Raw genomic sequence first — 12,872 nt, 5'->3', positions numbered from 1 at the left:
ATTGAGCAGAGGATAGGTCTTCCCTTACTCTACAGAGAATGACTCTTCTCTGGCATTGCTGTACGTTAACACAACCTTCCCTGATTAGACAGGATAAACCAACTTCCTCGACTATACAGAGGATGAAACACTTCTGTTGACACAGGATAACCACATGTTCTCCACAGAAAGAGAAGTACTTTTTTTTTACCAAAAATTCCAATGAAGCAAAAATCTCTCATTAAACGATTTATTTGGTGATAAACAGGGAACGTTCAAAACGAATAAAGCACTGAATTGATCTGTATGAGAACTTCAGCATGAGTTTGGCAAAATCAATGTCATGCTCCAAAGCGGCCGTCACGGTGATCATAACCACAGCGGCCGTCACGGTGATCATAACCACAGCGGCCGTCACGGTGATCATAACCACAGCGGCCGTCACGGTGATAGTGACCTAGGAGGGAGTGACCTAGGAGGAGGTGACCTAGGAGGCCGAAGTCGTCAGCAGGTGTCACTGCAGGCTTTGGCGGTTCGGCCACAGGCGTCACGGAAGGCTTTGGCGGTTCAGCCACAGGTGTCACGGAAGGCTTTGGTGGTTCGGCCGCAGGTGTCACGGAAGGCTTTGGCGGTTCGGCCGCAGGTGTCACGGAAGGCTTTGGCGGTTCAGCCACAGGTGTCACGGAAGGCTTTGGCGGTTCAGCCACAGGTGTCACGGAAGGCTTTGGCGGTTCGGCCGCAGGTGTCACGGAAGGCTTTGGCGGTTCAGCCACAGGTGTCACGGAAGGCTTTGGCGGTTCAGCCACAGGTGTCACGGAAGGCTTTGGCGGTTCAGCCACAGGTGTCACGGAAGGCTTTGGCGGTTCGGCCGCAGGTGTCACGGAAGGCTTTGGCGGTTCAGCCACAGGTGTCACGGAAGGCTTTGGTGGTTCAGCCACAGGCTTCACTGCAGGCTTCGGCGGTTCGGCCACAGGTGTCACGGAAGGCTTTGGATGTTCGGCCACAGGCGTCACTGGAGGGATACAGAGTCATCTTTAGTCTGTCCTTTCTCAAATCATGAATAACAAGTGTTACAGAGTGAATTGTATTTTAAATACTTATCTTTAATAGTTTTGTAAAGCTATTCTGTGAAACTGTATGAAAAAGTATTTTTGTCACGGAGTAGGATATGACAAAAAGAATTATAGAAGACATTTGGGGGGGGGGGGGAGGTCTCAAACTTGAAAATATGCATAGATTTATCTGCATAAAATCAAGAATACATTTCACTAAACTGTCAATTAGTTTTAAAGATAAGAGTAGTGAGGTGTAATACAAGCACAATGCAGATAGGAGACATGGACAGTTAATGTGTTTTTCATAAGTTTACTATTGCAACGAAACGTACTGTAGCTATACATGTTCAAAAGAAGTCATATTTTGTAAGATATTCATTTATGCATTTCTTCAGACTGTGTAATGAAGCTAAAAGATTTTCTCACCTGTGACTGCGTGTGCTGTGCACAAACATGCAGACAGGAACAATAAAAAAACACTCAACGAGCAGTACACTTGAGCTGTCATTCTCTCGACCTGTGCTCTCACAATGGGCTCTGCTGGAAAACACGCTGAATTAGTCAGTCAGAAGGAACAGTGAGGCACACAATACTCCAATGCAAACACGTGCTGCTGAATCACTGTATAAAAGTTTTCTGAAAACGCGTTTTTAAAGATCCAAGGAGGTCTGGGTAACTCCAACCCTGATGAAACTCACCTGCGTGTAGCTTTCTAGTAGCCTAATCTTGAAGACCTTGATTAGCTTGTTCAGGTGTGTTTGATTAGGTTTGGAGGAGCGGAGGGCTGCGTTCACGCCAGATGTCGTAATAATAACCGTAATTAGTATTATAATGCCTTGTCCAAATACCCACACTTACAGTCTTTGCACTTGACCACTTGTCTACTTGCATGACGTATTCCTCTGGCCCAAGTGTTCATCTTTTGATACTCGATTGGACACACTTATAGTCTTGCAAAAAAATGCAAGTGTTTACAGAGCTTTTATTTATTATATTTTCAATGCTTTGCATAAAATAAAAAAAAACGTAGGCCTATGTACATGTCTGTTCAGTATTTGCTATGTAAAGTAAGAAAACACAAATTTAAAATTGTGATGCTTCTAATTAAGTGATAAAAACAGTTAGGCTACAAATGTTGTACAAAATAGGCATACCACACTCATCTTTGCACTAAAACGTGCAACACTATAGGCTTGTTTGAGATGAGCAAAATCTGCGCAGAATCGATCACCGGTGATCAGCGCGAGATGCATGCTGGTTAGAAATGTGTCTGAGTGCGGTCCGCCTTGCTCTGATGTCATGCTGACGTATGTCAAAAATCTCTCGCGATCGCAAGGCGGATGTGTCGGATTCTGCAGTCGAGCGCAGTTGCTCTCCACTGACTGCGCTGATCAAAAGCATGATGGGAAATTAACGACTTGCTGATGACACAGCTTAATGTTCATTGGTTTAAACAACCGTGATGTATTGTTCTCTTTTAAAATGTTTGATTTTAAAACTCTGATATCATGTTTTATGTGGATACATTATGTGGTAATATTCCCAAACTATCTCAGTGCGATCTCTATGGGTTATATGCAATGTATTTTTTATTAAAAAAAAGAAACAAAAACACATGTCTGTATTAAAGAAAAAAGACTGATAAACATGTATTTGGAATGGAATTAAATAAGTAGGCTACTTTGGGTGTCTTGTTCATTATATTTATTTTCATATAAAAGCAAAAGAACTTAAATTCCATCCAGTTTATTAGCAACACTGCGCACGAGCGTGAATCCGGTGAATCCCGCGATATCCGCCTTTGATCTCGCAGGTGTCAGATCCACTGCGAGAAGAGAGAACTGTCCGGCTTGCCTGCTCTTTTTTCACTTCTCCTCTCACTGCAGCCGCCTACTCTCGCCTACATTTCAGGCGAGGCAAGGCGCATCTCAAACAAGCCTAAAAATGAACACTTAGCGGCCTATCTTACCCCATAACAAGTCATTAGGCTTGTTTGAGATGAGCAAAATCTGCGCAGAATCGATCACCGGTGATCAGCGCGAGATGCATGCCGGTTAGAAATGTGTCCGAGTGCGTCCGCCTTGCTCTGATGTCATGCTGACGTATGTCAAAAATATCTCGCAAGCGCAAGGCGCACCTGTCGGATTCTGCAGGCGAGCGCAGTTGCTCTCCACCGACTGCGCTGATCAAAAGCATGATGGGAAACGACTTGCTGACGACACAGCTTAATGTTCATTGGTTTTAAACAACCGTGATGTATTGTTCTCTGTTTGATTTTAAAACTCTGATATCATGTTTTATGTGTAGGCTATACGTTATGTGTGAATATTCCCAAAGTATCTGACAGTGCGATCTCTATGGGTTATGCAATGTCATTTTTATTTAAAAAACAAACAAATGTAGCAGATTGGGTATTTCCCTTTGTTCCTCCCCCTGGTGGAGAACTGATTTATTTGCCCAGTAGAGTTAGTGGTGTCAGGTAACCGGCTGGTGACTAATTACCATGATTACGCTCTAAATAAAAATGCAGCCTTCATATGGCTGGGGATGTTACTTTTTGCATCCTGGTTGCCTGTTCCTAGTGGAGTCGTGTGGTTCGGGGCATTTATTCTGCTTATTGTTAGATCAGTCACTACACAATTTGAGTGCAGCGAGAACCTGTACAGTCGTGTTAGAATCATTGTGAACGCAGTCAGAAGGAACGTGCATGACAGGCTTGCTTCCAGCTCTGAGCGGTGTAAGCTTCTCTTTAATGGCAAGACGCACGGCCCCGGATTACGCTGCTGTTTTGTCTCCATTTTGTTTTTATTTTGAATGTTTTATTTTCATTAATGTTCTTGTTTTGTGGTATTTTCTGTTATTTGTAATTAATGTAAGCGCTTGGGTCTCCTGTGGCCAATGGTAAAAAAAGGGTACTTTGCCCGCCTCTCTTTTTTGGGGTGTAGTGTTTAACACTTGAGTGTGAGTTTCTCATTCCCTTTCTAGTGTGCAACACCAGTGTGAGTGGTTTGTTGTAGTGAGTGATTACTGTTTGAGGCGGGGCAGGATTCTCTTTCCCTGTTAGTGTCTTTTGACGACCCAAGTGCTGCCCGTAGTGTTTAAATTTTTATTTTTATTTTCTTTGAGTACCTTTTTTTTCTCTTGTATGTGCCGGTATGTAAAAGGTAAATGTATTGAAGGTACTTATTAGTGACTGTCATGTGCATTATATTTTAATAAAATAAAAATTGTTTTAATTGGCAGAATTGTCTCAGTCCTCTCTGGAAGGAACGAACCTGGGGTTTAGATTTTCTGAGTACTAGTATATCCTGGGGTGAAAGTCCCTAGGTGGCGTAGTTGGCTACAGTTAAAGCAGCACTCAGTAGCTTCGGGATTTCTTCGCTGTATTCTCGCTTTTTGCTCGCAGGTTTCTCTCTAGAGCTCCCCCCACAGCTTCGGAATAGATATTTGACAACACTGTTGTAAAAACTCGTTGGTGATTCTCAGACACCAGAGGCTATAGATCAACGACATCAAAGCAGATGGGACATTCTTTAAAACGTCTTCTTCATTCGGGTTCGGACAGCGTGAGGGAGCGCAATAATGACAGCATTTTAGCAGATTTCTTTTGGCCGTAAAGCAATTGTTTACATCGCGAGACCTGATATCACGCGAGACTTCCTGAAGCGGCGGCCAGCGGCCCGCCGGCTCAAAGTTGCAAGTGCGTATTTTCCGCTCACGGGCACCAGGGGGGTGCGAAACGACCACCATTCAACCCGAAATAAGTAATATAACCATTCCAATGACTCCGAAGCTGTTCAGTTAAGGTAAAAAAGTTACTTAGTTCACCTTTAAGACTTTGAGTATCTTCACGTGAGCTTTTGCTTATCTTGGTTATCATCTTGCTCTCCGCCTCACCATCGTGCCACACAAACAAAAACCACATAGCTCAGTATTAAAGAAAAAAAGATTGATAAACATACTTGGAATGGAATTAAATAAGTAAGCTACTTTGGGTGTCTTGTTCATTAATTTTTTTTTTTATATATAAAAGCAACAGAACTTAAATTCCATTCAGTTTATTAGCAACACTATGCACGAGCGTGAATCCCGCGATATCCATCTTTGATCTCACAGGTGTCAGATCCACTGCGAGAAGAGAGAACTGTCCGTCTTGCCTGCGCTTTTTTCACTCCTCCTCTCACTGCAGCCGCCTACTCTCGCACACATTTCAGGCGCATCTCAAACAAGCCTATTGCGCGCCGTTGACGACAGCATTTATTTATTTATTTTTAAAGGCGGCCGAGACTAGAGATCGGTGGTGGACAGCAAATTCACATTTAAATGTAAGTATTATGTTTTCATTTACTCAAATAGCTAGCGAAACCAGAGTTAAAGTTTATTATAAACTTCATCTTAACTCCTTCGTCACCATTGCATGGCTTCATTTGTCAGGTAGTTTTAGGCAAAACTTGTGGATATAACGTTATTAATTTTAACGACCTATTTGTAATATTTGCACTAGTCCATCTCACTTGTGTAGGCTATTATAAGAAATATCACTCACCCTATAAAGCCTAAAACAATAAGAAAAGCAGTAAATAATGCAATGGGGTTTCACTTTTATGTGTTTTTGTAGTGCTGTCATGCAAGTTATGTGTTTTTAACCAAATTTGAGTATACAGAAATATTAAGTATATTTTGCATGTCTTGATGTGTCATATTTTGCAGTGTTCACAATGCACTTAAGATTGCACCCCTGTGTTAAGTACCCTTTTCTGCTTTTTTAGAACAATTCAGGGAAAAATGGGTCTGGGGAATGTAACTCGCATACAGGCACAAAATAATATATATATATATATATATATATATATATATATATATATATATATATATATATATCACTGATTCTTGAGAGTCGGGACAAAACACGTTTTAAAAAACTTTTTTTTAAAATACACACTATATCAATTTTCTGTTTCTGCAGAGAAAGGTCTTAGCTATTTAACCATATAAAGGAACAGGTTCTAAATAAAAACACATTTTTAACAAATAAACATGTTTCCCTTCAGAACTGGATTTGTGTCAACTCCGTCAGACACACTAAAAAGTATACAATTTTAATTCTTCAAATCCAACAAGAATCTAAAGTTCTGAAGTATATTGTAATAGTGTTTAGTTACTCTGATATGTAAAAAAATTACAATATATAAACTTAAGTTGTGATGTCACACTATTCTGAAAACTCAGATTTCTAAATATTTGCATTTTCAAACTCTGATTTTAATTTCAATATTGTAAAAACAAATTCCTTAAATAAATAAAACATAAGAAGATGTAGATCAGATGGTCCTTTATTACAAAAACAACATAAACTGAAGAAAGAATTTTTTTTCCCAAAAAAATAACAAAAACATTCATACATCCAACGCTGTTGACGAAGATCTGACGGTGTTGACGAAAAACTGACGGTGTTGACGGAAAAACTGACGGTGTTGACAAATAATGTTTGAATGTTTTACCTCAGATTTGTGAAATGTTCACCTGTTTGTCATGATATGTTCTGACAATAAAGAGTAGTTTAAAACCACAATTAACGCTCTGTTTTCTACAACTTTCACTTAGGAGCAAAAATCTGCCTTTAAACTTGAAAGAAATAAAGATTTGACATTTATCGTGATAATTATCGATATCGACTGATATAAAAAAAAATGACTGTGATCATTTTTTTTTTGCCCATATCGCCCAGCCCTACACTGGCTTCTCATTTCTCTATCTCTGTCTACATATAAATATATATATTAAAGTGCTGGAAAAAAGTTACACATTACACAATAATAAGCAGACCACTGCCTGCCCATTCTCTACAAGTCAGATATATGGTTAAACAATGTAATGCATGCTATGTGCATTTATGTGTAAATAAAACCCTGAAATAACAGTTTAACCCTTCACTATATTCACAAATAATATTATATTCGCACATTAAAGTGTAAATTGCAGGTTAAATTTTTCACGAAGATAATGCAATGTGTTTATTAAACATAAAGATAAGAACCGCCCACCATTGTTTTTTATACCAAAATGCTGAATATAATATGAAAAGTTGGCACTTTTAACAGTGGTTTTAACCGCTCCCGCTCCCTTCCACTAGATGGGGCGTGACGTCATAAGAGGAACTCACTAGTAGAGTTACCGGCATAGTCATAGCTATAGATGCCTTACATAACTACAGAAAAGTTGGTTGTATGTTTTATTTGATAAAAAAATTATGGATAAAATAACTCAACTGTAAACATACTCGTGTGTGCTGACTTCAAGGGGACCGTGATCCTGCCTGAAATGAGAATAAGCTATTCGCAAAACAAACGGGTTCAGGCACGTCAGATCAGCCGGTCGCAGGTCGAGCTGTTCCACTAAACTCCAAAACGCGTTCACCTCACGGCAGCACATACTCTCCACTGCTGATTCAATTGGGTGGCATAGCCCACACAAACACAGTGATGGGGACATCGATCTCTCTTTTTCTTTTCTGACAATAAACATCGCTAATTAAATCGTGAGAAATAGCGTGGATTCAGGAAGGGTATTACATGACGTTTGAGGCGTCGATGAGACTAGCGATTGGTGCCTGTGCAGTGTGTGCATCTCTACAGCTGTGATTTGGACTGACAGCATGTAAGTAAATAATGTCTTCAGTCGTTGTCCCTCCTTGCTATTCTACATGACGGCAAACTTTTGAAAAGACTGGCTTGTTTCCTTATATTATCCGGGTTAAGTTTGCACCAGGCTAGCCTAGACTAGCTCTATTGTAGCTACTCACCAGGACACCTGGCCAACCCTCCACTCATTCTCCTCACACCAAGCATTAATAACTCTTTGAGTGCCATGGGTCCTGGCAATTTCCTCCCCTCTCTCACGCCTGACCGGTTAAAAATTGTAGGGCTGTGGTCCATAAAGAATTTGATGGTTTCACACATCCTCAGTCGTTCTCCAAATAGCCATAATACAGTAAGAATCTAGCAGAGTATGGGTTGCGAGTTCCTCTTATGACGTCATCACCAGTTACTGAAAAAACACGCTACCTTTGAAGAAACCCCAATAAATGTTATTTTAACGCATTTTAAGACAGAAATAATGAAATATATACATATAGAGCACTTTAATTTACACATTAATTGGCTGTGGTGGTTAACCTGCAACTTACACTTTAAGAGGTTATTGGTGGATTTGTCAACTCCGTCAGCTTACAGGTCAACTCCATAGAACCTGACGGAGTTGACGTATGACGGAGTTGACGTAAGGGCATGTATTTTCCCGCCAAAACATGTATTGTACACTGCATCTAGGTAGTTTTTCTTCAGTTGCTAGCTGTCCCAATAACCTCACTAAAATGCTTAAATTCAATCCACTATGGTTTAAAAAAAGTATCTTAACAGAAAGATGGTATTGACATGGTGCAGCTGTGACCAAAGGAATATTGACATTGTTTGTCTAAAATATAAAAAAAAATGTAAAACGCACCAGAGCATGTGTGGTAGTGCTGCATTCACCACAGGCAGGGAGATGAAAAGAGGTCCTCAGGGATATAGCTGACCATGCTATTTCCTGATTTAAAGAGCTTTATGAAAAAATCTGACGGAGTTGACAGAAACTGAGGACACAACTTTAATAGGCAGATTTTTATGGAAAATATTGTTTGATGTTCACTTCATGCATTGTTTTTTATATTTATACCCCTTATTTTTTATTTGATATATATGTTTTCACAATTGTAGAGCTTTTTTAAAGTTTTTTGGGATGGTTAATAATGTGACCTCTTGCTGAGGACAAGTGCAATAACATGGACCTTCTAACCACAGACCATACATTTAAACAAATTTTCCCCAAAAAGATAAAAAGGTTTATTCTAAAAATCAGATAGGTATATACAATTCCTTTAGATTTAAAATTTTTAATTTTAAACTTCACGAAGTGGCCAGTAAATAAATCTCTTATTTGTAAACTTGTTTGCATTCTATGTTGTATGTTGTTGCGCTTGCTTGTAGTATGTCATTTTTTTTACATGCTGTTCATTCATCCATTGCTGATAATTAGACCAGTCCAATAATTTCCACATATGTCTAGCTAGCTTTCGATTATCAGAGCTGTTAACAGACAACAAACACTCGTTCTCTAAGGCCTACGTGTTTTTTGCGTTATGTTTTATTGCCTAGCTTGCCTCACAAACTAGTTTGCCAGCTGAACTCAGGTGTTGTGAGGTGTATTTATCACGTAGTCCTGAGGGATATCAGACGACGCTGTTGACGTTGATTCTTGCGATTATCATGAGAACAGTTTTCAATATCTCACATAAATATCAGGACATAAATAAGCCTAACGTAGAGGTTGTAAATAAACGAGCACAATTTGCAAACTAGATAAATTGCAATAATCATGTCTTCGGAGTCTGTGTGCCTGTTCCATGCCCGACGCAGGTACCGGTGTACAGGGTGGAGGGTGGAGGGTGTACAGGGTGGAGGGTGGAGGGTGGGGGGGTGGAGGGGTATTTACGACAGTGCAAGTATTCCACAGCGACTCTAGGGGTCGCTGTTTGACAAAAACACAATTTATCCACAGTGTCCCTTTAAATGTGTAAATAAAAGAGAATTCATTGCTCTGGACATTGTTTATTTTTGTAATGAGTCATAATTTCTACATGAAACAAATTCTTCTATACCTTTTTTCCCTAACTATTTACAACATACGTTAAACATCTCAAAATCAACATAAACATTTAAATTTACAGTACATAAAATAAGAAAAAATGATGTAGACTTTTATTCAGCTGAGTGGGAGACCCTGGTGGTGCTGCTGGACCGGGATGGGCTCCACAATAGAGACCCTGGTAAGGCCTCCTGCTGGTGGGACATCATCTGGGATGGTCTCCAGAGTGTTTGACTGCATATTTTCACTATCCACTAAGTTGTCTACCAACAGGTTTGCAGGGCTGACTCATGAAATAAATTTTGAGATACTTTATTACACTAAAGTACTTTTAATAACCACTAATACCGCATTGGCAAAAAACTACTAGTCATATATTTTAAACCTTAGTTAAGCAATTTTTTTAATATATTTTTTTTCATTATCTTGCATACTCTAATGTACTTAAGGTATCAAGAGTAAAAGTAAAGGAAATCTGCAGGGAAAAAAAAACCTTGTCAGGGTTTTTATGATGTTTTGCATTTCTATTACTGCATGTTGCATTTTACTTCTGAATATTTTCAAGGTTGATACATTTAAACTATATACTTTTGTGTAGTTTAATGTAAAACAATGCATCATATTGTAAAATAACAATTTTGTAGTGTTGCTGTCCCGTGTGGGAAAATTACTTCGAGTAACAAAAGTAACAAAATGTAGGCCTATTGTCACAATATTAACAAATTGTTGCCAACTACAGCTCCGTCCCATTTCAAAGGGCTCATCTGAAGCGCTCGGACCGGTCTAGCCTACGGAGGATTGTTCTTGTCGCCTAGCAACAGTGACTGACAGCTGCCGATGATGAGCGGGAGTAACATTCGCACTGGACTTTTTATATTCAGCTGGGTTTTATTTTCAAATGGGGTTAAAAACAATAAAATAAAAATAAAATAACAATAAAAAAACAATAAAAAACAATGTAAATATATTTACCATGGTCCATTTATGTGCATAATAAAAAGAATACACTAGCCTACAAAATCGCATCAAGGTAAGATATTTAAATGAATATTTGAATCTTCGGCTAAGCCGAAAGTATGACCTGAAACATCCTTAATACCATGTCCTCCAGTAAAATATAAAAGTTATAAATGACAATAGCCAATTCTGGCTCCATAGCATATCAAATGAATTGTCAGGATGGCAGCATACTCTCGCACCGTTGCTTGGCGCCTGGGGCCGGTTTCACCAGCTGTGCGTAAGTTATAACTTAGCCTAGTTTTGACGTAAATGGACACTAAGTTACGACTTACGCACTAAATATTTTTGAGTTGCACTATTAAACTTAGTTGAAGCGTAACTGTACGTATAAACTAAATATTTACGGCAGCCTCCGATCAGGAGTAACGGATGGAATAAAATATCAGACAGACTGAACATCAATAAGCTCTTTTACCTGACAGACTTCAATTCTTTAGACATATATGATTATGCTGACATTTACACTCGCTTACATTTTAACCCTCTGGGGACCAAGCTGTATTCATCAAGCTGAATACATCATATGTATTCATTAGTTTGAATATAGCCAACATTGGAACATCTAACATCTTAGTCTATGAATTTATTTTTGACAAAAATAGTATTTTTTTTGCAGTTTAATACGTTGCTTATACAAATACATTTTATTTCAACATATTCCAGTCGATTTTTACTCATCTCAGTAGGCTATAGCAAAGCAGTTTATTCTTTCACACACAGACGCGCGATTCATATTTAGGCTAAACAGTCTTTACAAATATGTACCCTTCATTCATCTCACAGAAAGGCGAGTCATATTATAGAAATGCGATTCATCTTTTTGCGGTTTACATAGGCCTACACTAACGTTATTCCATAACGTTATTCCACACGTGAGAAAAGAAAACAGCCTACCTCACTCCTCAGCGGAATCTGCTCCTCATTTCAGGAGATATTGCTCCTCATCAGCACTGTTCTGAGGAATCTTTTCTCCATAAGGTAGGCTATAATGTCTCACTCGCGAGGAGTCGCTACGCGCTTTGTTTACAGCTGATGTGGGCGTTTCACAGCTCTGAAATAGTTCTCAGAATTTGCGTTTGAATAGCACGCGCTCTCCGGGGAGTGGTCACATTACTGTGAATGAGCTCGTAATGAGCTCGACAGGAGTCGCTCTCTTTTTATACAGATTACAGAAGCTGAGAATATTTGTTTTTTATATAAATGACTTCATTTAAAAGATGCGATCTCAAGCTTTATGCCCGTGGGTCTGTTTGCCTGTTTGACTGAATTTTCGCGGAGTTATAGATCATTTTCGAACGCGTTTCAAATGGGAGTTTACTGACAGAGAGAAGGCAGAAATCGCATCATGTTAATTTTTCTTTATTTGTCAAAAAGCAAAACACTTTATTTTTATTGTGAGTATACAGAAAAAAAATAGAAACTGAACAGGATCGATTGATGTATTACACGAAAATGAAAGATCAAAATTAACAGAGCATTTAGTGTTTATTTTCATTGCTAAAAAAAAAAAACGAGCAAAACGCGCGGCCGCGTTTGTGGTCCCCAGAAGGTTAACACTTTTGTGGATTATTTCAACAACAAAAAAGATCAAAGATCTAACTGAAATAATTATTCATTCACAACAAAAACTTACATTTTTGCATGTTTAAAATTAACTGGTTCAGTGACTAGAAATATAATTATACTTTATGTGAAAATTGTAGAAAATTAATCTGGTAAATGATAATTAGCCTGAAAACATGAATGCTAAAATGGTCTCTAAAAGCTCTAATTATGTAAAGTGAAATATAAATGAAAACGTGTGTTGTATGGATATTGATTAAATATTGGAAACATGACGAAAAGAAGGAAGATCCAGATCTACATTTAACCTCTACATTACAGATCTACGAGTAATGTTTACTGACTATTGACCGGAAAGATCCTCAGAGAGTCTAAACTCAAGAAGAATGGAAAGAGTGTGTGAGTGAAGGTGGTTGTGAATGTGTGTAGATGTGTGTTAGTTACAGGATCAGAGAATGACACCCTTCCTCTGTTATAGTCCAGATACACTCTCACACGATCAAGCTTCTGTTCAATACGAAATCCAGACTCAATAACACATCCATAATCCACACACCAAACATCACTGTT

General features: G+C 38.8%; 1 protein-coding gene across 1 annotated transcript; it reads right to left on the bottom strand.

Annotated features, from left to right (window-relative positions):
- Window positions 1-216: 216 nt before the first annotated feature.
- LOC311095257 (uncharacterized protein) lies at window positions 217-1,682 on the bottom strand. The gene is made up of 2 exons (XM_084133714.1): window positions 1,461-1,682; window positions 217-991 (listed from the first exon to the last, which is right to left on the bottom strand). Exons 1-2 carry the CDS (start codon window positions 1,540-1,542, stop codon window positions 321-323), a joined length of 753 nt encoding a protein of 250 aa, XP_083989840.1. The 5' UTR covers window positions 1,543-1,682; the 3' UTR covers window positions 217-320.
- Between the last annotated feature and the right edge of the window lie 11,190 nt (window positions 1,683-12,872).

This window comes from Abramis brama (assembly GCF_963993115.1).
Source record: "Abramis brama genome assembly, chromosome: 13".
Lineage (NCBI taxonomy): Eukaryota > Metazoa > Chordata > Actinopteri > Cypriniformes > Leuciscidae > Abramis > Abramis brama.
Note: the sequence above shows the minus strand (reverse complement) of the source record. Positions and strands in the feature narration are given on the sequence as shown.